This window comes from Alosa alosa, chromosome 1, assembly GCF_017589495.1.
Source record: "Alosa alosa isolate M-15738 ecotype Scorff River chromosome 1, AALO_Geno_1.1, whole genome shotgun sequence".
Taxonomy (NCBI): domain Eukaryota; kingdom Metazoa; phylum Chordata; class Actinopteri; order Clupeiformes; family Clupeidae; genus Alosa; species Alosa alosa.
In genome coordinates, this window is record NC_063189.1 from 25445526 (window position 1) to 25472658 (window position 27133).

Here is a 27133-nt window from a genome sequence, read left to right on the forward strand (position 1 = left end):
GACATAATTTCACTGCATTTCTTACTTCCAGTAACTATATGCATGTGACAATAAACTTCCTTGTATATTGAAATGAGCTATAGGGTAGTAAACATTTACATAAGTGACTCTTGGAATAATTTAATTTAAATGTAAAAACAATCAATCAAACAATTTTTTTTACATTTATATAGCCTACTACAAATATCATGTTTTTGTCATTGTTTGTTGTGAAATGGCTTTTCTTCTGCAAGGAGTGAAAAGTCAACTTCATGTGTATCTCAAATCACTGTCATCACTGACGTCCAATTATCTTCTGTGACATACTGCCAAGCTGTGGTTCGCTGCCATTCTCTTCTTCATGTCACAGCTGAATGAATGAATGACTACCGTCATGCTGATCATGCCTCAAACAAACCCTTAGGTGCAGGCAGCGGGGTAAGATAACGAGGACTGCTTCATCTGGAATGAATAGTAAAGATCCATAATGTAACAATAACAAACAATGCTTTGCTAGCACACATAAGTTAGGACCCATAGTCATCCATTTGACTGATATCTCTAAGTAAGCACCATTGGGTGTCCAGGTAACAGTTCCTTAAATTCTTATGTGTGTTTGTGTGTGTGTGTGTATGTGTGTGTGTCCATGTAAATACACACAGAAGCAAGGCAGTCACTCGTGGGGACCCACTCTGAATTATACTACACTCTAGTGGACAAACAGTACACTGGACTACTTCATCTCTCTGCGTCCTCGCACGGAGCAGGAGGATAGCACACACAGTGGGATGCTGTACCTTAAGTACTGTTTCTCTTTTTGTCACACTTTAGAAGTTTCCATCACTCTTGGACTTCCCTAGATGGTGTATGTTCTGAGTGACAGGATGGTGTCATTTTAAGACTCGGGTGTCATTCCTGCCCCACCCCACTTCAACAGTTATTAAGAGGATTAGTTCAACATCTTTCAAGTCCAAAGCCTGATGGTTGCTCAAAAATGAAAAATAATGTATTTCAAAGGGGTCATTTCAAAATGAATCTCATTTTCTCATGAATCTTGTGCTGAAGTCACGATGAGCCAAGTTGCTGAAGAGAAGTCTAAGCCTCCCTACTATAATCTGGTTAATGCCCCTCCTCGCTAGTGTCTAAGAGAACATGCTGCCTAATGGAAGTCTACAGTGGGAGTTATAGTGTGCGTGTGTGTGTGTGTGTGTGTGTGTGTGTGGGGGGACCTAGGCCGAGTATCCATGGAAACCGGTATTGGTGAGCATGTCCGTTGCAGGAAGCTGTGTGTTGTAATTGCACAGCCATTTATGCTGACATCAGAAAACACACAAATCACAGTAATCAGGAGGCAAGAGTGAACACCTCCTCCGCTCCCAGAAAGGAGACATCTGCCTGAGCGGCGACACATGACATCCGTGTCAATGCATGCAGAACACAACACAGCTTTTTACAAACGTTTCAGGCAGGTCAGTTACTGGCCTGCCAGATGTTTTGCGCTTTTGCAGGCAAGGCACTCTTAGTGTGCTTCACATTCAGTCCTGCACATACTCTTCAGGGCATTTATAAGCACGTCGAAACGTAAACCAGTCACATAGTCACTACAAAGACCCTACTGCACATCTCCGCTCAATGAGAAATCCATTTCAGAGGCTCTTCTCAAGAGGTAGAGGATAGAGGGAGAGATATGGACGACTTTATAGGTGATTGACCGCCATCTCCGCTCCCCCCTATTCCTCCCTCTTCGCCTTCCAATCAGATGCAGCACATCACTATCCAGTGGCTGAGGAGGGGGGGGGGAGATCACATGTCTGAGCTGGTTGATTAGAGAGGGATAGAGATTTACGGACTCTTTATTACAATATTTCATTAGATCTTTAAATCTACAACCAACAAAAAATAACCTCTTTAGTTAAACGAAGAAAGGTGTAAGGACTAGTTCTCCATTAATGACTAAACACAATTTCCTTTTTTCCCATTATATCACCAAACATGAGCACCAAGGTTACTTCTAGACTTGGAGAAATTCAACTTAACCCACACAATGACTCCCATGTCTCTGCTGAACTCCATCCAGGCATCAGAATAAACCCTTTGGCAGTGATGTGGTTGTGTTATTATTCATACAGGGATGTGTGTGTGTGTGTGTGTGTGTGTGTGTGGGAGAGGTTGGGGGTTAGCATAGGAGATTTAAAAAAAAATCCTTGGTGGGCTTTGAATGTGTTGCCTTGGCATCTTTCTTCATCACTTCTGGTCTACCCACCTCATTCCTCTCCCTTCCCAGAAGCGTCCACCATGAATCCACTTGCCTCGCAAACATTGCTGATGTTTTGAAATTGTATAGCAGAGCTAGGTTGTAAGACTGCAGGTTGCCATGGAAACAACAGATATAATACAGCACTAGCGAAGTGGTAGGAACTAAATGAAGTGGTTTTCTTTCTATCTGATTTTAAGGCCAGAAACGGACCTGGTTTGACAAACAACCAGCAGAACTGTGTGGTCTAGTGCCCACATGGTCAATAAATAAAATCTCTTAGTTCTCAGATCTGTCTCATTTGGTTTGAACATACTGCCATAATTTTACATAAGAAGCTCTCAACCAGCCAAAGAGATTCGCTGCTTAAGACCATTTTTTTTATCAGGTACAGGATGTGGAGTGTGGTAGCCTGAATTGGGTTAAAGGGTAAATTGAAAAGGTAAATACAAAAGAATATGGAATACAGTATGTGAGATGAAATTTACATAAAAGCTACCAATATGTCAATCATTGTACTGCAGAATATTTGACAGTCCATTAATGTGTGTAAAAGCCGTGGCCCACTGGTTAGCACTCTGGACTTGTAACCGGAGGTTTTCCGGTTCGAGCCCCGACCAGTGGGTCGCGGCTGAAGTGCCCTTGAGCAAGGCACCTAACCCCTCACTGCTCCCCGAGCGCCGCCATTGTAGCAGGCAGCTCACTGCGCCGGGATTAGTGTGTGCTTCACCTCACTGTGTGTTCACTGTGTGCTGTTTGTGTTTCACTAATTCACCGATTGGGTTAAATTCAGAGACCAAATTTCCCTCACGGGATCAAAAAAGTATATATACTTATATACTTAAAATAAAAGAAGGCATCTATGTGTATTATCTTCATTGAAATGATTGAGAGAATACAGTAGCGAACCCCCCCCCCCCCCCAGCTGTGTGTATGCCACAGAAGAATGTATCCAGCATAGATATAGCACAGAAGCCATCACATCCCCAGCAGCAGAATAATTTAAAGAACCCCCCCCCTTTTTCTCCCCCCTCTCTCTGTCTCTCTCTCTTCTGTGTGATGGGTAGCAGAAATCTCCAAGCATAGCACTGCCTACCCTCTCACTCATTCATCATCAGAGCTCTTAGAGAGAAGCCAACTCCTGACTGAACTGAGCGCTCCGGGAAGGTACCGGGCCTCACTGAGCAGACAAATTAAACTCCACAAGAAAGTGAGAGAGAGAGACACACAGAGACAGAGCTAGAGAGAGAAAAATGTGATCCACTCTGATGGATCAGAGGAAGTGGAAGGTGCCTCATGGGTCAAGCAAGGAAAATAAAAAGGTAAAAAGTCCTGGATGGCTTTGGGATCCCCTGAGGTCAACAGTCTTTGTGTTATGGCTGTCATTTCCTCTGTGCTCCTCCAATGAGCATCCAAAGAGACAGAGAGAGAGAGAGCGAAAGAGAGAGAGAGAGTTAAATAAAGCTCATTGAATTGAATTGAATTGAATTGAATTGAATTGAATTGAATTGAGAGTTGCTTTGGTGATATGGTCAAGCGGCATGATTGGGTCTATTATGAGACAGCAGGTTGTGATTGGATAAAGAAACAACTATGAGAAAAGCAGAGACAACAGCAGCTATAATATGCACGTGAAGAGGATGGGAAGATGGAGAGACACTGTGAAACAGCAAAGGGAATAAGAAGGAGGAAGAGCGACAGATGAAAATAATGAGAGAGAAAGAGGGAAAGCAAGACGGCAGGGTGCCTCTCGTCTTGTCATCTGCAGGGCCTGTACTGTAGTTTGCGTGAGGGGGTTAACAAAACACACAACTCTCCACAGACTCCAGGAGAAACACTGGTAAAGAAATTGTGTTTGACACAGACAAACTCTGCATTCATTAACCAACCTGGTAACACACACACACACACACACACACACACACACTTAGAAGAAGCCACAGAGGATTACAGAAGCACCCTTCACACACACACACACACACACTGGGATATGAATGATACAACAAGAGAGGATTGCAAACTCATGCATTTGTGTGTGTGTGTGTGTGTGTAATGAGTCAGAGTGTAAAACTGGGACCAGCCACACTCTTTTCTCCCAGGCAGGGGTGTGCAATGACACTGTTTTATTCAATTATGGTAATAAAAAACAGCCTCAGGGAAGCAAACAGGTTTCAGCGGAAGTGCTTTAAAGCCCAGCCGCACTCCATATTATTCCCAATAATGAATGTAGCATGAACTGTATGTATTATTCACGCCAGAGCCCAATTAGCAGTAGGGGGCTCACATGTGGCTCCATAAAACATAGCTAGAGGGAAGGTTTCATGTTTAAGTCTGTTCTCTGGTCAAGTGGGAGTCCTCTGATAACGTTTCAGCCCTCATGAATTACTTTGATTTTTTCAAGTAATGACCATACAATTTGAGTTATATATTGTAAACGTACTAATTACCAACCATTTCCTTCGAAAATTCTAAAACAACAACGTTTTTTTAATACTTCAAAATAACATTTGATAAATTAACCTTATATTCTTTAGTAGCCATAGGTGAGTAGTGTATGTAGATTTGAACAAAATCTAGTTTGGTTCTTACCAGGGCTTTTACTGCCTGAAATATCCGATTTTGTGTACCAGATGTGACATATATATTGCGACCTGATTGTTTCTTTGTTTCTAAGCAGAGGAAGACGAGTGAGGAACTGCTATGATGGGAAAGTGTCAGTTACAGAAAATCTCACAGCACCTGCGGGTTTGCCACACTGGTGTTTAAGATCGCCACCCAGTGGTCTCAGCTTGCAAACGCCCACACCCAAACCATTCATGCATTTCTTTCTGTCTTTATTCATGTTTGTCTTCTGCAAACATAACTGTGGTCACCAGAGACGTGTGTGACTCCAATCCATTTGACAGTGACATGGCTGTCACTTACAGAGGAGCATATCTTAAGCTTTTAATATGGTATCACTGCACCTACTTAATGAGAGTAAGGAGGTGAGGTTGTTTTTTGAAATGCAAACACAAAGGCCACGGCTGTCGTCTGTCCGCATGGCTCTCGAGGCGGACTGGCTGGCTAAAGTGCACTAGCCCTGATAAAAGAGGTGCAGGGAAGAATGAGTGGTTCCTCAGAGCCAGCCACAGATGAATCATACCCAGCTCATCCCCTCAGCCTTTCATTCACCCAGCCCCCCCACACACACACACACATACACACACTCCCAATCTTGATTTCTCTCTTCCTGCATCAGCCACGCAACACACCACGCCATGCCCAGTGCAGAGGTGGACAGTGGGTAGAGAGACATGGTAAACAGAGGAGGATGCCATGGGTCCTGTTTGCTGCAGTATTCTGATGCACCGGATGCCTGCTTCCTGAGGGCAATACATTTGAAGGAGGATGCTATCAATGCTGAGTAGTGTGATTTTTGAACTACTATATCTGTGTCCCCTAAAAGAAACAGCAGTGCTTGGCCTGCAGCTGAAAGACAGTGTTCAGACAGTGTGTAAAATTAGTTATAGTCTGAAATGTGAACACCACACGCTTGACAATGTACAGTCAACCTTGTGTGCTAGTGTGTTTGTGTGAGTGTGTGTGTTGGGAGGCTGGTGTGTATTCCCATAGTGACGGATGGCCTGGAGTGTGTGACGGGCAGGAAAGTTCCGGTAGTAAAACAAAACGTCAGTGTACTGTTTTATGGGCTGAGTCACGACCAACTCTCCAGTCGGAGATCATTAAGAACAAGAAAAAGGGAAAAGGCACACACACACGTACACACACACATACACACACACACGTACACAGATACTGAGATACACACACAAAAACACACTCAGACACTCTCATCTGTTTCCTTACAGGGATCCTTACAAAGCGTCTGTCTCTCTCTCTCTGTGTGCTGGGGGGAGTGCACACTGCTGCTTCTCTGAGACACCCTCATCTATTTCCATTACTGCTACTTGAACAGTGGAAATTGCTTTTAGCATTGTGTGCAAATGTGTGTTTGTGTGTGTGTGTGTAGAGACACAAAACCATGGGCTGTGTGTGTTTAACTAATAATGCATCTCTGTGCCATGGTGTGTGTGCTTGTGTCTGTGCAGAGAGACAAAAGTGTTGGCTGTGTGAATGTGTAACCATTATATGCTTTCTTGTACTGTCTGTGTGTTTGTGTGAGTGTGCATTAGAGAGAGTGTGTGTTAGAGAGAGAAAGTGTGCATTAGAGAGAGAGTGCATTAGAGAGAGAGAGAGAGAGAGAGAGTTAGTGCATGTGCTTATGTGTGTATCAGTTTGTGTACATATGCATTAGTGTACTGTATGTGTCCCTTTATATGTGCATATGTGTAAGTGTGTGTATGTGTGTGTGTGTGCCTCCACCTCCCTGTGATATGACGGGGTATCTCTCTCTCTCTCCCTGGCTGTTGGCCACAGGACAGCGTTGGCATGCGCTGCACGTCGCCTTCTCCTCCACAAGCAAGCACCCCCCACAATCACCCCCCCCCTTCCTCCTCCTGCCACTGCCCCCACCCCCAGCTCAGCCTGAGTATAAATCAGTGAGCCGTGGGGGCATGCCGTCTTGGCCAGCCAGGGGTGGATGTGATGGGATTTACAATGAGATCATTAACCTTGGGAAATAGCCGGGCCCGGCTACCATATAAACACAGAGCCTTCAGATGGACTCCACCCCCTAACACACACACACACACACACACACACACACACACAGCATGTGGACAGCCATCTACAACAGAGGGGAGGTGGGTGGTGATGAGGGGGTTGCTGTTACCACGGGCAACCACAGATCCCGAACTAGCATTATGGAGTAAAACAGAGAGCCATGGCCAACATCTTTTGGATGAAAATGTCTCGTGGAGAGAGCATTGAGGTCAGATGAACGTGTGATGGTGACATTTAAAAGAGCAGTCCATGATTCTATTCCAATACACTACGTTTGTCAAATTAAACAATTTTCTCCTCGTGTTCCTATGGCTGTCTGTTCTGTGTGTGAGCTCAAATTAAACTCTGGTGTTTGAACTGTCCTGACCCTGTAAATGTGAATCAAACAGCGATCTCAGCCAATCAACATATTGCTTCAGTACAGAGGGGAGGGTACATTGACTCAACCAATCAACCACCTTTTTGTCAACATGTCTTTGGTGGTAATGTGTGAAGCAGAGAGCACAGAGCTTACATGTAGGTGAATGTGTGAACATGACATTTAGAGATAAAAAAAGACACCAGAGGAAGAGTGGTACATACAGGACAGTCCATTCATTGAAGATTCACACCGTACGTCACAGTACAGTACATTCAGTTCTCACAGCAAAAAAAGTCAAATGAAAAATGAAAACAGAAAAAAAAGAAAAAAGTACCACACCATACTACTGATGTAATCACATTCACAAGGTTCACTTGAAATCTTCCAGAGTAGTGGCTGACAGATAGGGTTCTTCTTGTTTTGAAGTTTACATCGAAACAGCCATAGGCAACAATCTGGAGCAATCAACTCAGTGCAGCTGATGGCAATGCCTGCGGTCAGTTTGGAAAAATGGACATTCAAAAAGTGCATGATTACTAAAGGCTCCAGGACTCTTTCTCTTCTACAGAAAAAAAAGTCATAATAAAAGACATTCATCATTTGCACTGAGATGAATCTGCACTGAGAATTTCAGCAGCTGAGAGAAATAAAAGTTGTTGTATTTCAATGGAATACAAAAAATGTGTTCAATGTAAAAATGATATTAGAGGTCTGGAAAACCACCTGCATTTGATTATGGAGAACCAGCCAGCAATGCCACGGCCAAGTCTGTGAGTGTTTCCTATTGGCCAACAATGTATCTCCAAAGAGCACTGTGCAATGGCCATCTGTAAGCGACAAAGTGCTATTCCTGTGAACACTCTCTCTTTTAGTTAGGATGGTCATGTTTCAAGGGAGTACGGAACACAGCCATCAGTCTCCATCAGCTACGTGAGAGCCACCAGAACGGAGATGTGTGGTCACCTGGCGCAGGTCTGGCCCTGATCTGGCGGAGTCCAGTCCAATCTGAGAGAAGGCTTCTGTCAGCTCTCTGAGAGGGTAACAAGGGTACTGATACATACACTCACTCTTCTAACCTTGCTTAGCCTATTAAAATGATTTATCAGTACAGAATAATTTACCTTTAATTGACCTTTATGTTATTACACAATACCGTTTGAGAGATGACAGCCACAATGCATACATGCATTATTTCCAGTCACCACAAGGAATAGCTTATCTTGTTTACATAGTTTTGACATGCTATGCAATTCAAGCGTTCAGTTGAAACGGTCCTTCACATTGGTTTCCTAAACTTTCGCCATCAAGTATGAAAGTTAAGAGTTGGCATTTCATAAGTCAGTATAAATATTTGACAGTCAAGGCTGACTTGGTAAGAATCAATCTTGAAACATTCCTACAATAAGACAAAAATTGTGTTCTCTGCAAAAGGCTTCAAGCTGTCAGTGGAAATTAAAAAAAAATTCAACTTTTTTGTTTTTAGAAAAACAGTTTTGTGCAATATCATATCATAGATAAGTTTATCTATTATGTTGTGTACTTCAGTTCCTTTATATATCTTTTGACACAACCTGACCTTTAAAAACAAACTATTTCACCAAAAATACAAACTATGTAACACATCATTCCAAACTTAGCAGATTTCCTATGAAACAGACTCTCGAAAAGAGATAAATATAGGAGAGCTTTCTATAGTAATAATGATCATCTGTCAAGACTACACCTTTTCCCCCAAGTACCGTATGCACATGTGGCTTTGGGTTACTGCTCTATTCTTTGGGTTCTAGACAGGGAGGTTCCACAGGAGAACATTCTGCTGTTCTGGAGAGTTCTACCCTGAAAGCCATCCTCTGGCCACTACTGAATTCGCTACAGTAACACACATTCTTCTTCTTCTTTGTCTTGGCAGGTGCCACACAAACCCGAAGGCAGCAGCTCCCAGACCCGCTGCCATCTGTCTGTCTGTATGACTGTCGTACGCGCACAAACATGCATACGGACACATCTGGAGGTTGAGGGTTCTGTGTGCGTGTTTAAGGACAGTCGCTGCCGTCGTACACCACTGGTTTCTCCACAGACAGGCGATAAAGCACTTTCTTTGAGATGAACCTGTCAGATCATTACACCAGCACAAAAGAGAGAGAGAGAGAGAGAGAGAGACAGATAGAGAGACAGAGAGAGAAAGAGAGAGAGGGGGAGAGAAGAAAGAGGGGGAGTCACAGGTGAGCTGTGTCAAGGGGAGAATTGCACATGAGAGGTGTGGGGCAGCGGGGAGCCTCTTACCTAGAGAAGGAGTTGTCAAAGATCAGGGTGTACTCGCCAGGACTTCGCACCTTCAGCTGCCCCTGGATGGTCTCCTTGTGAGAGTTGCATCTCGTCAAAGGGATCATCACCTTTCAAGTAAAAAAATAAAATAAAATATTTATTTGTGGCTCTGAAATGTGCAAAATTGAGCTTTGGATGTATACAGTATCATCCACAAAATGTGTATGGACTCCACAGTATTACACAGTAGTGAAATTAATATACTTTTTTGGTATATTGATACTGTCAATATAATAAACATATCTCTCTGTGTGTGTGTGTGTGTGTGTGTTACCTTGCCCTGCTCCAGGGGGATGTCAGTGTTGTCTCTGTACACCATGCTGAAAGAGATTCTCTTGGGCTCGGAGGAGAACACCCAGCTGATAGTGGGACCGGCACTGCCCACAGCAATGGGGATGATACTGTAGCAGCTGGACTTCACGAACAGCTCCCGAAACTCGTCTCCAAACTGGGCGATCTCATCCACACCAAAGGGCACTGACAGTCTGGGAAACAACAAACATCAAACAAACATCAGATGTTTTTGTCTTATTTTTAAACCATCACAAGAAACACAAAAAACAGATACCACATGAGGTATTCGTCATCCATCCCTCCCACCCAGCCAGAACACTTTCTGAACTGTAGGTCATATTGCACATACACATTTAGCAAAGGGAGAGAGCAGGCACCCCACCCAGCCTCGAACCCAGGTCTCTGGGGCACTAAACCTGCAGCTGCAGCTTGACCTCAATGCCAGAGGGCAAGCCTGGTTGGTATGGCAGTCAGAGCGCATACTCAACCGTAATGGCGGCATTCTGTCTCTTTCACACACACACACACACTCACACGGTGTGAGTGGTGGTGAGTACTTACGTGAGCTCTCCAGACTTGAGCAGGCACAGCTCAGCGTCCTGCACAGTGGCGATAATCTCTTCTGGTTCCTCAGTTGTGGCGTCATCGGCACTGGTGCTGCTGTTCCTGAGACATACACACACACACACACACACACACAGAAAGGAGAGACACACACACAGGCGATCAACTCTGCTGAAGATGTGCTTAAACAACCCCCACACACAGTACCAGCTGGCCCAAAGGAAATAAAGCTCCTTGGCGCCAATGCGGCCATAAAGATGTGTGGGGGGCGGCTTAATAAATGCTTTTTGGAGAGTGTGTGTGTGTGTGTGTGTGTGTGTGTGTGTGTGTGTTTAAGTGTGTACAGAATGGAATTGTTTATGCTTGAGAAAACCGAGGGACCCAAACAGAGTGTGTGTGTGTGAGAGAGAGAGAGCAAAACCTGGCACAGACATTGAGGTGAAGGAGAGATAAACAGAGGGGGTTGAGAAAAAGGAAGAATGTGAGAGAGAGCGGAAGAGAGAGAGTGAGAGAGAGAGGAAGAGAGAGAGGAAGAGAGAGAGTGAGAAGGGAAAATAGAAGAGAAAATGCAGACAGGGTAAGGGACTGAGAAAAGGTGATGTGATAGAGGTAGAGAAGGAGGGATATAGAAGGGACAGAAATAGATAGAAAGACCGAAGGAGGCAAGACGATGATCTAAATAGTGCTCGGGCTGTGTGTGTGTGTGTGCGTATGTGTATGTGTGCGTACGTTTGTGTAAACGTTTGAGTGGGTGTGTGATGACTCACAACTTTTCTGCCTCCTGTCGTCCAGTCCCGGGAGAGCAGGCAGTGGTGTAGGAGAGTGAGTCGCCATCATAGATGCAGTTCACCTCCTCCTCCGTGATAATGTCAAACACACCGTCATCGGGTGCCCTGGGGGGCGGCTCGGCCACTGCAGGAGGGGCCAACGTGACACAATATCAGGGCCCTGGGCACCTCACAGGCGCCTCCTGCAGCACCAGGGATGGCTCACAGCACTTAGAGCCGTCACAGCACTACACTATAACACTACGCAGGCTAAATGGGCTGCACACGATGCTATCACAGAGACGCAGTCTACTGTCTCAGAAACTTAATCATTTATGAAAAATACAAACTCAAGCATGAAGATTTATGGGGTAAATATGAACCCTAACATAAAGAAGATATACATATATATATATATATATATATACACACTGTATATAACATGCTGAGGTACCTAAGGTAATTTCCAAGCTGTTCCCAAAGTAAGTGATATGTTCTTCCAAAATGTACTTTCTGTTGTTTTGTTTGTTTTGACAAGGTGAACAGTGTGTGAGATAGATAGATAGAAGTGCAGCCTCATCATATCTGTCTCATTCTCTCCCCATCTCGACTACCAAAGTTGGCAAGGATGCCAGTGTGTGAAATGGGACGAGGGTGCTAGCACCAATCACACAAGGAGTGTGGTCAGGCAGTGGAAGTGGCCACTCCTCCTGCGCCTACCTCTGACACTGGGCCCGGCGGAGCTGGGGGGCGTGAGGGGGTTGAAGGGCGGGTAGGGCGGCGTGCCCAGCTCCTCCTGCGGGTGGCGCTCCACCACGGCGCTGTGCTGCGTGTAGCAGTCCTTGCAGCAGCGCTCGCGCGTCCCTCCCTGCTGCGTGCTCACCGTGTTGCTGCAGCAGTAGTAGCAGAAGGCCCGTCCACACAGCCTGCCAAACAGGAAGTCACTCGTTAACCCTTCCTAGTCTCGTCGTCACGGGGTTGGTCAGGAGGTTGGGCGGATGTGGGCAAGCTTATCAGATCACATTGCACATTGTGGGCGGATGTGGGTCCCGTTCATGTGTCCTTACTGTCAATCATCTGCATTACCAAACTATAACACCCGCACTACACTCAATAAGCTTTTGCAATAGCCTTTAGGCTAATTCATTTGGTTTATACCGTATTTTCCGGACTATAAGTCGCACCTGAGTATAAGTCGCACCAGTGAAAAAATGTGTCATGAAGAGGAAAAAAACATATATATAAATATATATATGTTGCACCGGAGTCGCAGGACCAGCCAAACTATGAAAAAAAAGTGTGACTTATAGTCCGGAAAATACGGTAATTACAGCCTAGTCTAACATTTTACAGCCATATCAGCAGTCTTCTTGTCAATTTGTGATTCATGAGTGTTTCCCTTAAGTAGTAGGCCATAGGCCATATACATCCTCTTGTTTAGATTGCAACACCTAGACTTTTTGATGGTCATCAAGAGGCGGTTATCAGTACTATACCAGTTGGGATACTATTGGTCAATACTTTGTTCTCTGTCAAAAGAAGTAAAAGATGTAAAGGATATGCATGTTTGTGTGCATATCATGTGCATACATGTGTGTGCACATGTGTGTGAGGGAGGGATAGAGTCTGGATGAAAGGTTGCTTATTTTTCTTGGTAGGGTGGGTCTACAACACTTTCTAGAATAACTACTAGTTACGCCCCTGCTGGAAGTCATAAGTCAATGAACCTTTTCCAGACCCACTCTCAATTACTTCTAATTCTCATAATGGAGAAGGTCTGTGTGCTAAAAAGACTAGGTTATCTGGTCTGGATCTGGTCTCTGTGTCTGACCCCATCTCACCTGCAGTTGTGCTTGCGGAGCCACCAGCTGAACTGGCTGTGGCAGCCCAGGCAGTGGCTCTGCTCACGGTCCGTCTGCTCCTCCTCACGCAGCTTCTGCTCAAACTCCAACGCATCCGACTTCTGCCACAGTGCATCTTTATCCCTGCAGGGGGCGCCCAAGAGTTTCAGAATAAGGGTTACACCAAAATGTTGTTCATGGCTGTTTTGTTTGCTTTGTCGTATGACTATGATGATTATAGACAGAGGCATATAATCTTTAGCATTCTCTTTTTTAGCTACAATAATGTTGTCCCACTTTGAAATATTATGTATAACAAATACTCATTTACCTCATACTGACTGAATTTATGGCAAGAAAGTGTATGCAAATGGAGGCATTTGCACAAGTGATAAAACAATGACGAGTAGAGCCTGCGCCATGAGAAGGCGTGATCACCTGATGAGCTCGATGAGCCTCTCCTCCAGGTTCCTCTTGGTGCGGTGCAGGTCGTCGATCTCGGCCGACGTCTTCAGATCGCTCGTCTGCTTCTCCACGGTAGTGCGGCGCAGGCTCTCACTCAGGTCCTGACAGGCCTTCTGGGCCAACGCCAGCTGCTCCTCCGCTCTGATAGAGGGAGGGAGGGGGAGAGAGAGCAAAGGAGAGATGGAGAGGGAAAGATGGGGTGGGAGGAGAAAGAGGAGAAAAGAGAAGCACACTGAAAACACCAACTGAATGAGGAATCATGTGGTGTCAGACGTCATGACCCAGCCATGGCAGGCCGACAGTTCTGAGAACAGTAGTGATTTCCATTGTGGAGTCATAGATGCGTAAAAAAGCTAAATACACAGAATTTTCAGTCCCAGTTGTGTGGGCACTTCTCCACTTACTTGGATACATCTCCTTTCAGTTTCCTCACTTCTTCCTCTTTCTGAAGAACAACACTGTTGGCAACGTGGGTGTTTGTGACCTCAAATGACTGGCCGCTGTTCAAAGATACGGTCTGCGATCCAAAAAAAACAAACATTTATTGCATGTTGTTTAGTGATAGTAAGTTATTTGTTTTAAAGCATTGTGTATGAGGTAACAATGACAGTCCAGAGACATCTTGTGTACAGTATGCGTGCTCTGAACTTGCTGCTGTAGTGCCTTGTGTACTTCCAATGTAGTGTAAAAAATAACCAACTACTGTACATAACAAAGCGGAAACAATCCAAACCGAGCAGTGGCAAAGACAAAAAACTCTAGGTTTATTAATCCGGGAGTTGATATCTCCACTTTGTTATGTAGTTGGTTATTTTTTACACTACACCAACATCCAGTGTGCACACCTCCACTTCCTTCAGCTTAGTTTGGAGAACTGAAATCTGCTGTTGCGCGGCCACCAGTTGTGTCCTCACACCCTCAAGCTCCTCTGTGGCGCACTGCAAATGGCAAAACATGATCAGCCACAAATAATGCTCCAGACACCTCATCTCACTGACACTATTATCACCTTTATTATGGAAACTGAAATTTGATATTTTGATGGCATGTGGTATGGGAATTCTGAGGCAGTTCTGACAAAATGAGGCTTCCATGTATACCAGTACACCGTGTATTCTAAAGCATGTATCAGAGTTTGTTTGTCTTTGGTTATTATTAAATGGATATAATTATTATTAGCTATGGATATGTTTCCTAATGCATTTCTCACATTCTAGACCATATTCAATAACTATTGAACACAAGACAAGTGAGAATCTTACACCTATCCCAGTGCATTTCCATGCATATTTTGATCTATGACATGCCTTCTGGAAACTGCTTGAGAGCATTTGTCGTCTGGAAACGGCCTTTGACAATTTCTATGCATGCTTTAGCTTTAGGTATCTCTGAGGCCTTTGTTTTGACATCTCTAATGTTCTTCCTCTGAGTGGGTGTGTGCAGCAGGTTCAGGTCAGGCAGGCGTGTCTCACCTGGAGCCTGGCTTCGTGCTGCACGCCGCTGCTGCTCAGCTGGAGCTTGAGGTCCTGGATCTCCCGCTGACTCTCCTCCTGCAGACTCCGGAGCCTCCCCCGCGTCTCCTCCAGGTTGCCCTGCGCCTCCTGCAGACTGGCGGGGAGCGGCTGAGCCTGCCTGAGCTCCTCCTGCAGCCTGCTGTTCTCCTCCCAGGAGGGTCTTCAGGCTCGTGTTGAGTCTGCGCGCCTCTGCGGCCGCCTCCTCCTCCATCTGCCGGAGACGTTCAGAGAGCGCCTCCCAGCGCCGGCGGCCTCCTCGTTCTGTCCAGTCAGCGCGCACACGTGCACGCCCAGCTCGGCCGTTTCGGTGTTGGCGCGGTGCAGGGCCTCGCGCGCCTCCGCGTTCTCCACGGCCAGCGCGTCGAGTCGCCGTTTGAGCACGCCGTGCTCCTCGCGCAGCGCCGCCGCCTCCGAAGTTGCCGCCGCCCGTTCGCGCGCCTCGCGGTCCCTCTCGCCGGCCAGGGCCTCCTCGCGCTCGCGGCCCCGCAGCAGCTCGTCCACGTGCCGGCGGTTCATCTCCTCCACCTGCGCCTTGAGCTGCTGGGCCTGGGCACGCAGGTCCTCGCGCGAGGCCTCGGTCACCTCCTGCAGCGCCTGCGTCTTGAGCCGCTCCTCGGTGCTCTGCTGCAGCTGGGCGCGCAGCCCCGAGGCCTCCTCCTGCAGACGCAGCACCTCCCGCAACTGCAGCTCCCGCTGGGCCTCCGCCAGGGCCAGCCTGGACACCACCGCATGGCCGGACGCTCCTAGCTCTCCCTCCCCCTCCTCGCCGCTCCTGCTCCTGCTCTCGGCCTCCTCCAGCTGCCTCCGCAGCTCCTCCTGCTTCTCCTCGGAGGTGGCCCGTCTCTCCTCCAGCTTGGCGGTCCGTGCCGTGAGTGCGCTCAGCTCCTCTCGCTGACGCCAGCCGCTCCCTGGCCTCGGCATGCTCCTCCCTCCGCTCCTCCCGCTCCCTCTCCAGCTTCCGCGCCTCCTCCTCGGCCTCCTCCGCCCGGGCCAGGGCCTGCTGGGCGCTCTCCTCCAGCCGCCGGTTCTCCTCCAGCAGCCTCCTCTCGCGCTCCTCCAGGGGCAGCTGGGCCTCCTCCAGCCGAGTGCGGAGCTGCGCCTCGGAGACGCGCAGCGCGGCCAGCTCGCGCTCTGCCGCCTGCCGGGCCTGGGCCAGCTCGCGCGTGCTCTCCTCGTTCCGCTTGACCGTCTGCAGCAGCTTGGCGTTGAGCTCCATCAGCGTGGTGCACTGGGCCTTGTAGTCCTCCACTTTCTTAGCCGTCGGGTCCTTTTTGGGCCCCGCGCTGGCCGTCTCCGTCTGGGCATCGCGACTTTTGACCTGCTCCTCCTTCAGGCTCTGGTTCCTCTGCTGCAGTGCCTCGCGGTCCTCGGCCTGCCGCTCGCGCGTCTCCAGCGCCCCCTGCAGGTCCTGCAGCTGCGTGCGCAGGTTCCCCGTCTCGCGCTCCTTCAGCGACAGCGCCCCCTGGAGGCGGGCCACCGCCGCCCGCAGCTCCTCGGCCTGCCGCAGCGAGCCGGCGCGCTCCTCCTCAGCCGCCGCCAGCCGCTCGCCCGCTCGCGCAGGGCTCTGCTCGCGCAGGCGCAGCTCCTGGGCCAGGCGCTCGGCACGCTGTCCCAGCTCCTCGTGCCGCTGGCGGGCCTCCAGCCGCTCGGCCTCGGCCTCCTTCAGCTTGGCCAGCAGCTCCTGGATCTTCCAGGCCGAGTCGCAGTAGCTGGCCGCCTGCTGACTCTTCTCGGTCAGCGCCCCGTCCAGTTTGGCCAGGAGTTCCATGTTTCTCTTCTCGGCGACGCTCAGCTTGGCCTGCAAGTCGCTCTCGGACGCCTCCCTGACGCCGAGGACCTCTGGTGGCGCGTCGGCCTGGACGACGTGGTTCACAAACTCCCCGTTGGCCTTCGTCTCCTCCGCTTGCTGGTTGTGTGCGACCTCCTGCCGACCGCTGACCACGCCTGCTGCACACTGCTGCTGCTGCTGCTTCTTCTTCTGCCCGGCGCTCTCTGTGGAAGACAACTGGCCCTCGAGGTTGCAGATGACCAATCGCAGGTCGCCGGCCTCCTTAGTGAGCAGGCGCACACGCTCGAGGAGCTCCTGCTGCCGCAGCTCCGACTGGTCGAGCTCCACGCGCAGGTCGTCGGCTGCGCTGCAACTGGAGAGGTTACCCAGCTCGCTAAGCTCACCCAGCAGACACGGACTGAAGTCGGGCCCAGGGAGGAACTCAGCAGGCTGCTGTAGGGACTGAACCAGACACCGGCAATCACTCAATATCAGTTAATATGGTATACATTTCATATATACTGTATACTGACCACATCTTTTCATTTACTTTCATTTATGTTGATATGTTTTATCTATGCAATTGAGATATTATGGTCCATTTCAAGTCATGAAAGTATATACACGGGAAGGACCAGTTACTATTGCAGTAAACTACTGGAGGTTGTTTACACTTGTATTTAGAACTGACCACTTGTAATTTCATCGTCTCAGTGAGCGTACAGATAGTGAGACACACCTGTGAGTAGTTGCTGACCAGGCTGTTGACACTGGAGCAGCGACTGGGTGGTCTCCACAGGTGAGAAGTGGAGACACCTGTCCCGAGTGTCCTCCTGGAACAGTGCAGAAACACACACCTGCAGTTAGAACTAGCAGACCAATTAACAAAGGCTATGCTCACACTACCTGGCTGAGGTGACTCAAATCAGATTGTTTCTCGAAGTGACACATATCTGATTTTTTCAGTGCTCTAAGAACGTCACATTTTTTACAATGAGATTTGAGTCACTCCCGTATGTGGTTCTTGATCAGATATACATCTGATTTGTGGCCATGGGACATAAATGAAAATGCACAGATTCATAGATTCATGCGTCTTTTTTGCATATATATATGGATGCTTCTTTACCAAAGGCTACCGACATCTCCTGCAGCAACAACAAACTGCAAAAATGGCAAAAGTTCTTTGCTTGTGTCAGTTGTAGATTACATGATCACACCAGTTTCTCATCCTCCAGAGTGAAAAGTGATACATAGATTAGCTACTTTTTAAAGATGTTTTCTTGTCGGTTTTAATGATGTATTTTAGACAACCTCAGAGGTTGAGATTTCCCCAGAAAAGTTATAGAGTAGCATCACTCAAAGTCGCAGTTCCTTTGTCACTTAGAGAAAACATTAAGATTGGAACTTAGGTTCTCATTTCCCTGTTGACTCATGCCAAAACAAATCAATGTGCACATGCGTGGCGTTTTGGAAGATAGATGCATTCTCATTTAACTAGAGTTATAATACAAGGACTCTTTTAAGGTAATTCCAAATGTGAATCGTCAAGATAGGCAAATCTGATCTGAGCATTAGGCTTGTGATGTGAATGTAGCCAAAGTGATTTAAAATGCTTTTCATGGTGGTTGTTAGGTAATAGGGGCTCAAGGCCATGCCCCCGCACCAAGCACCGCCCGCAAGACCGCCCCCCAGTGGCTTGAATAGAATAAATTGTAAAATACATAAATTAATGAAACTAAACAAGCAAAGATCCTTCAAGAAAACACGCTTCGTGACATTCCTACTGGGCTTGTACACAACCAGACATTCCAAAGAAATCTTGAAGGAAGTCATGATGTTCTTGCTACATGCCAAGGTTCAGTGGGCAGTTAATATAGAACAGATATGGTAACATGAAACTGCTCACAGTGAATACAGTTTAGGAAAAACATCACATGGTTACTGGTGCTATGTGTCTTGGTATTGTGAAAACAAATACAAATCTGAGTGGAATACCCATACTGTGAAGATGTTCCCAAACTTTTCTGGCTCACGGCACCCCTAAGCATATCTCTCTCCATCCACGACACCCCTATTTTTTTACTTCCTCCTTTGTGCATTATTTGTACTTCATGCCATTTTATTTAACCTTCTGATATGTTGGATAAGCCATAACTGCTTTTATTATAAGCATTACTACGAGAAGGTGAGGTTTATATAATTTTTGTTTTATTCAAATGAACCACTTTCTTTAATTCAACTCATTTCACTCAACTCAATTCATTTTGAAAAATTGTGAACAGAATATAAGCAGAAATATCAGGAACAGGCCTTCTATCACAACTGTAATTTGAAATTGATATTATGGCTAATTTCTTCGGGGGGAAAAAATGTACCACTGCAGATTAAGTTAGTTGGTTCAAATTGAATATGTTTTGTATGATCAGGCTTGAAAAACAAGGCATATGGCCAGATTCTGTCATAGTAAGGATTTATCAAGTTCACCATTGGCAGGAGTACATGAACAGGGATTTCAAAGGGTTACCTGGCAAATGTGGGCCAATCAGAGTCTAGATCGTGACCTCTGGAAGCCACATCAAACTGGATCTCATTCAGCTCGTACAGGTGGTTGATGATGTCAATGCTTAGGTGAGATTTCAGGAACGGGCTGCGGGCATAGTACCACTCACTGTGCAGAATTACAGACACAAAGACAGACAGACAGAGAGAGAGAGAGAGAGAGAGAGAGAGAGAGAGAGAGAGAGAGAGAGAGAGAGAGAGATGCACAAACAGAGGTGGGGTAGAGAGAGAGAGAGAGAATGACTGATCAAATCAATAACTGGGACAAATCTGGACAGGACACTGCAGGTGGTCTGTGTGATCCCAGACTGTAGATCTGATGGCACGCTGTCTGCTGCATGCCAAGTATGCCAATAAACACACTCGCCAAGCACTACTTTTCTGTAGACACACAGACACACACACACAGACACACACACACACACACACACACACACACACACACACACACAGACTATTGTATACAAATACTGTATATGATTAGACTGACCCTTCTTAAAACCCTTAAAAGGTCCTTTGGCTGATATAATGCAACATTACCATAGATGAACAATTATATTTCTTTATATCCTCACAGGGAATGTAGTCTGGACATCCATTTGGCCCTGCTCATTCAACACTTGCTATCTGTGCACCCAAGTGTACATCAACCACAGGCTGGCATGTTTTGTTTAACACCTAAAAAAAATGTGCTGACATTTGTAAAATGAAATGCTTATTTCAAACAAAACAGAAATGGTTAAATCTAAGAATGCGGAACCAAGAGTAAATTAAGGAAGAGACATCCCTTTCAGACACAGATCTTAGTTTACAGCTCACAGGTTTAGGGAAGGCTCAAAGTGAAGCTTCAAGAAATCTTTAGACTTCAGTCCAGACATAGCATCTATTTTAGCTCATGTCACAACAAACACAAGACCACACATAACTACCTCTCTATTAGCAGTCTAAAGTAGGCTAATCTAGGTCAAAAGTGGGGTTTCGGAGATGAATGGCTTCTCTTTATCGACTCTAAGGCTGACCTAAGTGATGGTCAGGCTAACTGTCTCAGTTCCTCTCTCATAGTGCGTCTCCATCCCACTCCAGGTACCGAGGAGGTGAGGAAATGAGAAAACTGTTTCCTGTTCATGTGAGGATAATGTTATGCTCCTGTGCGAGTCTGTATGAAACTGGAGATATTTGGTACATGTCTAGATGTACTTGGAGAGTGGCACTAACTGTGGACACAGGTTTGGATGCATATGTGGCTGGACACACTGTGCTGTAAGCAGGAATAGCCAGAAAGCCACACCTTTGCATTTGTGTATCTATGTGACCACTGTGACCGCATGTCTATCTCAATGTATCTGGGGCCATATCTGGTAATTGTTTGTGTGCATGTTGTATGCGTGCGTTCTCCTTTGGCTGCATACCTGGTGACTTTGTGGTTCATCAGACATTGCTGCAGGGTATCAGCCAACCTCTGGTGCACCAACGAGTAGCGGATGAAGGCTCGACCCTTTCCCAGCGAAGTTTTGAGCTACAACACAGACGGACACAGAGGTCAAAGGTCAAATATGTCATGTATACAGTATGTGCATCCAGGATGTGACTTGATGTGACCCCATTAATCTTAAGCGCTGACAGTACAACCACTGTCGCTCACCAAGAGAGAGAACCATTAGAGTGTGGTCTCGGTGTCAGCAGATATGTGTGACATGCGAGGCCTGAAAAGTGTCCTCCTGAGGAGAAAACGCCATGTCTCATCTTCACAGGTCTGTGCATCAGCGAAGCTGTCTCACAGGCCACTACAGCTGACTACAGCCGAAAGGTTACTCTCTGTGGTTTGGCTTTGCATCTCATACACTTGAAGACGGAAACACAAACACAAACACACCACAGAAACACACACACACACACACACGCAACATATTTGTCAGGAAGGGCTTTTTGCTCTGAACTGTACATTTCTAAGTGACCAAATATGTCAAATCCTGTTAGCCCCACAACTCCCATTGCCCACTGATGTGATGTGTTCTGATGTGTCCCTTTGGTTCTGAGGTTCAAAAGCTGACCTGATGTTATCCCGTAGATTATCGGTCAGGAATACCTTGTGTCCCCTGACTGGGACAAACCGCCACAGAAGCACAGATGGACAGGATTAAAGGCATGGGTCCAAATTCAACACAACACCAGATGGGGACTTTTCACTCCAAAATAAACAACTAATGACATGTCTTTAAGGTCCTGTGGCATATACTTCAAAGGGCTCAAATTAGCATCAATTAACACAATGCAACAATCTGTCACTTTCTGAGGCATGCTTTTTTTCTACAGGCAACTACTTCTGTTACCATCTTGAAATTCATGTTGATGGAATATGGTCATGTGAAGGTCAGATAAACCCACTGTATGCACCAACCATCCAAGCCATGCTGTATGTGGCCAGCGATGGAACATCACACCAAAATGTAAGACAAGCATATATCCAACCATGTTAGCAAGCTTATAACCACCTTGACTGTCAGTGGTGTTTCCAACATGTTTGCATGCTGTTAAGGTAGCTTTAAACCATAATTCCGAAATGTTGATTTATTGTCAGTTGCTGATCAGTCACACTTGGTCACTTACAGACGACCCTGACAGACAGTTCAATTGCAATGTTCAATGTTGTTTATTTCTTCCTGTCAATGTCATTTCCTTATAATAAGCATCATTCTCAACTCCCATTCAGCTGTTTCTGCAGCCGTACTGGAGATAGCGGTCTCAAATAATAACCTCAATGACTCAAACAACATCAGCAGTCACATATCACCTGACCCAGAGATTTCCAGAGAGTTCCTGTGCATTGCTATTGGTTTCTTGCTTAAAAGACAATAAAATCTTTCTTTTTCTAAATTATAGCCAAGAGTGACTGTGTGGAAAACACACTACGTGCATGCTTCTATGTACTATAGAGCATCATTCAAGCATCTTTGGCATACAAAAAATATATCTTTCATACACTACATACAACTTCAAATAAACTAATACTTTTGTGAAAGATCAGCACAAAACTAACATACAGCATATCAGTATATGTCTAGACTCATATCATTCCAAACACAGGCAGAGTTTCAAGCAGCACCCTACAATAAGCTCTTTAAGCAACAGTTCAACACCAACCTCATCTCACAGTCCTCTTTATGTCTGTTCCTCCATGACTTACCTCCAATGGATGACAGCCCAACAGACCTCAATGCATTGGCATACTCAAGTCATTGGTCACTAATAATAAAGTAACTTCATTACATGCAAGGCAGTAAAAAAAAAACATGGTTAGACTACAGCCTGAGACGTTATAGTCCTGTAGATCTCAGGGATGGGTGTTCCAGTGAACCGGTAGCTCAGACTGCGAGTTTAATTGTTTGTCACACTTGTGCACTTGTGCAGGATTACCTCAGGGATAGACTTGACAAAGCGAATGCCGTCATTAGCTCCTTTTAACTTTGCCAAACAGTCACAGAAATAATCCCAGTAGTCTTTCCTGATACCGAGAAAAGTTGTCTTCTCTTTCTGGTCAAACTAACAAAAGACAAAGAGCACACATAAATCAAAATTATTTTACACACCGTATGTTTACATACAATCAACCATTAATATACTGCATATTTGAACCACCACTGATCCATCACCACCAGATGTGCACAAAAATAATTATATTTTTTTTTGGAAGAATACATTGTAGCTCTATCTTTTTGATTGACTTGTAATTTAATATATACTGTGTGTGTATATATATATATATATATATATATATATATATATATATATATATATATATATATATTATATATATATATACACATTATTTGAATTAACTATTATGCCACTGTGCAATGGAGGGAATAAGGGCATTTACCGGTAAGTACTTTGAACAGTATCAGTTTGAGAGGCTCTTGCGTCTATTTCTAACACATTTAGTACAGCGTCAGGAGGGATGTTTACGCACTTCATGCACAACTATGGTACCAGCTGGCTACTAGAGGTGTAACGGATAGAAAAATCACGGATCAGTGTATACCTCGGTTTTGAAGTCACGGTTTCGGTAAGCCTGTAGGTAATGCTAGCCTAAAATTCACTGACATTTGGTCCACCACAATTTGAAACATGGTCCATACCCAAAAAAAGCCTAGTGTTGATTACTGCATTCGGTACACGTATCTATATGGAACCTAATGTCCTATACCTAAACAGTTCGGTACAAATATGTGTACCTTTACCCACATACTGGCTACAGTAAGTACAATAGAGTTTCAGAGGGTGAAGAAGCCTTAGTATCTGCAATCAAACACGTAAAAGCTTTGGACTACTCACCTACCACCAACAAAACTAGAACTAAGGCGTGAGAACAGCATCACGATAGCCTATATACTCTTTATAGGTCTATAATGGTGACAATATAATAGCACTGCATTTTAAACACAACTGCAAGTGCCTTGCACAAAACATAAGATGTACACCAAATTCATAAAGATATCCTAACTGGTAAGTAACTGTCATCTGTCTAAGTTTGCTCATTTGTAAACTTCACTGAATTCACCATGTTGGTTTCATTACCTAACCCGATTAGACTTGCTGCAGGTATAGTTGACAGGTTGTTGAGCTACATTTTACCACAAAGTTAAAGTTTTAACCCAAAACTGAACATTTGTGGTGCTTCCTTACCGATATGACAGCCTTATTGACCATTGGTCAGAACCTGCATTAACACCACTATTTTTTTTAAACTGAAGTGAAATTGTGTTTCACACACATTATGATTGAAAATGTCTTCAGAATAAGGTAGGGGTTCCCTGATCTTATTAGCTTATTAACCAGCCATTTTATCACTGTGTGTAATTAAGAGTTGACTCAAATAATCACTTCCAAGTCAAACAAAATAGACATAGGTACAATGTATGGACCCAAAGCATCCATAACATCTTATTTGTCGATGTCTGGTTGTGGTGGTGGGTGGGAGTATAAAGGGTATCAGACTGGGACACCTGGGAGGCATTCATTCATAAAAAGTTGAGAACCACTGTTCGGTCTATGATATATAATTGGTTAATTCTTAGGTATTCACTGAAAGACATGTCATCGGGATAAAGTAAATATAAGAAGAAATATATAACATGATGATGATTAAACAAACTTAGGGCTTGATGAAACATTGCGGTGGGTTTTCGTGCAGTATACCTCTGGGATATATTCAAGTTTGTGTGTGTTTGTTTGTATACCTGCAGCAGGTACTCCAGTTTGTAGGAGAACTTGTGTAGGCTGGAGTTGTCGTCTGTGACGGGCTCTCCTGTCTCCCTGTGCTCCTTACTAAGCTCAGCCACAGCATCTGCATGCCAGATATAACACACACACACACACACACACACACACACACACACACACACACACACACACACACACACACACACACAGTGGAAGATGTACACACCAGCCCTGGGTCATGTCTGTCTCTGAGTGAGAGAACACTACCCTGTTGTTCATAGTCTGACCTTCATTTACCCAACTAATTTCTGCATTTTTAACTAATATGTGTTAATACACACACTTTCAATATTACATATTATGACAATGACACTTTTTAAAATACTTTACACATCTGGGAGGGTTACCAATGCAAAAACACAGAAATAACAAAACCCTGTTGTTTGTTTATCGGCTGCCTAGGTCTGGAAATGTGATTCAGTCAGATTCAATCTCAATAATAGCCAACCTATGTGGACATTACGATAGTTTGCTTTTATCCAGTAATCTTGGGACCGGTCACCAAAACGTTGAAACAAAGCCATTGTGCAATATGTGTTTGTAAGAACAGGCACAAAAAAGGGCCGCTTTGAACAGGGCTCTTCAGACAGGGTAGAAAGTGGTTTTGTAGTGCTTCTAGTATTTTTCTGGTGTTTTGGTATTTTTGACCAAAGTATGACATAGATGTTTTATTAAGACCACATCTTATTTAAATTGTGAGAAAAGGGGTAAAACATGTGACCTTTAATACCACTTCAAATACTTCCACTTTCTTTTGGCAAAATTAAGTTCCAAGCTGTCAAATTGAGTGTTGTCAGTCAGTGAGCTACATCCTTTCCTACTTTATTTTTCACATCATCAGAAACATTGGTAAGCTACAGTGACTATCTCCCTCCGGTAGGCCTACCATGAAGATCTCTGATGATCCTCTGCAGCTGATTTTCCCCAACGGAAATAGATGCCATGGCGGATTGATGGGGAATAGTAGGGCTTCAAACAGTCAGCATGGTATCTGAGAAGTCACAAGTAGACAAAATGTGAGGTTTTACATTACAACTATGGATTTCATGGAGCTAACCAACAGAAAAGGTTAGCTAAAAAACGTGTGGAAATGCTTTTCGATGTTCATGACATCATCTCTTCCCTCAGCTCTTCTAATCACTAGAACATCCTATGCAAATGTGTCCGACACCACCACAGTTACGTGTCTCAAAACCGTGAAGTCCACTGACGTTAAGTAGCCTAGGCCTAGCATATATCATTGTCCTTCACAACTGACTCAAATATTGTCGAACATAGCCTGCATCATTGCACAACACCACTGGGCTCTCCAATAGCTTACTCATATGACTACTTTAATAACGTTTACAACAAACAGGCCACACAGCAATGAAGACAGATTTCAGACTAGGCATCATCATAACAACGTGAAAACAGGCAAGCATACGTTTGACTTTTTTAAGCTTTCCCCACCACGTCTAACCATTTTCACTTCAGAGTCCTACTTTCTTCTTACAGGAAACAAACAGATTTAAATAATCAGACAGATCGTATGCGACATGGTATCGTGAATTACACCTGCTGTTCCACCACTCACTTTCATTCGTGAGAAGTGACAGAGAACTCAACAGTCATAGACATTATACACTGGCTAATAAATCCACGTATTTCCCATCATTTGAAGCACACACATCTCGAAATATACCATACTTTGGTTAAGGGATAGATGATCCAGCAGATCGATAGGTTTACAGTGAATTCCTGCTAGTAGGCAGTAAGGAGGGGATTGGCTATGATTGACATCGCCGTGAATCAATGGAAACGCCTCTTGTTTGCCAGAGCGCAGGCTCTTGCGTGACAAAAGCCTAGTGCGGTTGCACTGTATAAGCAAGGTAAATAAACCGCAGAGCACGTGACGCACCATGAGGTGATGAGTGGACACCATGTGGACTGGCCTTTTTGGATGGAGCACCAGCAGTCTGTTGACTGATGCCTTTGGCGCACCATTGGCTGCAGTGTTAGAAATATCAATTCACCATTCATTTACTTTTGCCCTATAGCTCAATGCAACTATAAATAACACAAATATGGCTAATAATACCGGTAATTATATTATACATAGGCTTATGCTCAGATTGAAATTTAATTAAAATTAGCAGTTTCACAAGATTTTCTAGCTAGTACTTGCCGGTTGTTTGCTGTCAACAAATTGATTGAATAAAGCGTTTTTTCCGCTTCAAAATTTCTTTGTCAAGTTTGCTGAGGTTTGGTTTAGAAGATGTAGCCTAAACTGAGTCATAGAGCCACAAGATGTTTTAACCTGCCAATTAAGGTATCATTAACCTGAGCGAGGCCGGACACCTAGACACTTATATTTGTTATTTCATGAACTAGTGCAGTGCCCATTCAAACATGCCATTCCTGTAGAAAACCTGTAGCCCAATAACATCCCCGCAGGTAGGCTGTGTTGGGTCAGATTACTTTGAAACGTAATCCATTACTGAGTACAGACTAC

At 45.1% G+C, this 27133-nt stretch overlaps 1 protein-coding gene across 1 annotated transcript; it reads right to left on the bottom strand.

The window, feature by feature from the left end:
- Positions 1-7473: 7473 nt before the first annotated feature.
- On the bottom strand, positions 7474-26411 carry fyco1b (FYVE and coiled-coil domain autophagy adaptor 1b). The gene is given in 21 exon segments (XM_048251479.1): positions 7474-9368; positions 9543-9652; positions 9859-10069; positions 10440-10544; positions 11210-11354; positions 11930-12135; positions 13051-13194; positions 13489-13656; positions 13920-14032; positions 14361-14453; positions 14988-15179; positions 15181-15275; positions 15278-15921; positions 15923-17259; positions 17537-17630; positions 19325-19468; positions 20769-20875; positions 22774-22899; positions 24597-24703; positions 25526-25630; positions 26329-26411. Coding segments are annotated over 20 exon segments (4275 nt in total). The 5' UTR covers positions 25584-25630; positions 26329-26411; the 3' UTR covers positions 7474-9292.
- Positions 26412-27133: the final 722 nt, after the last annotated feature.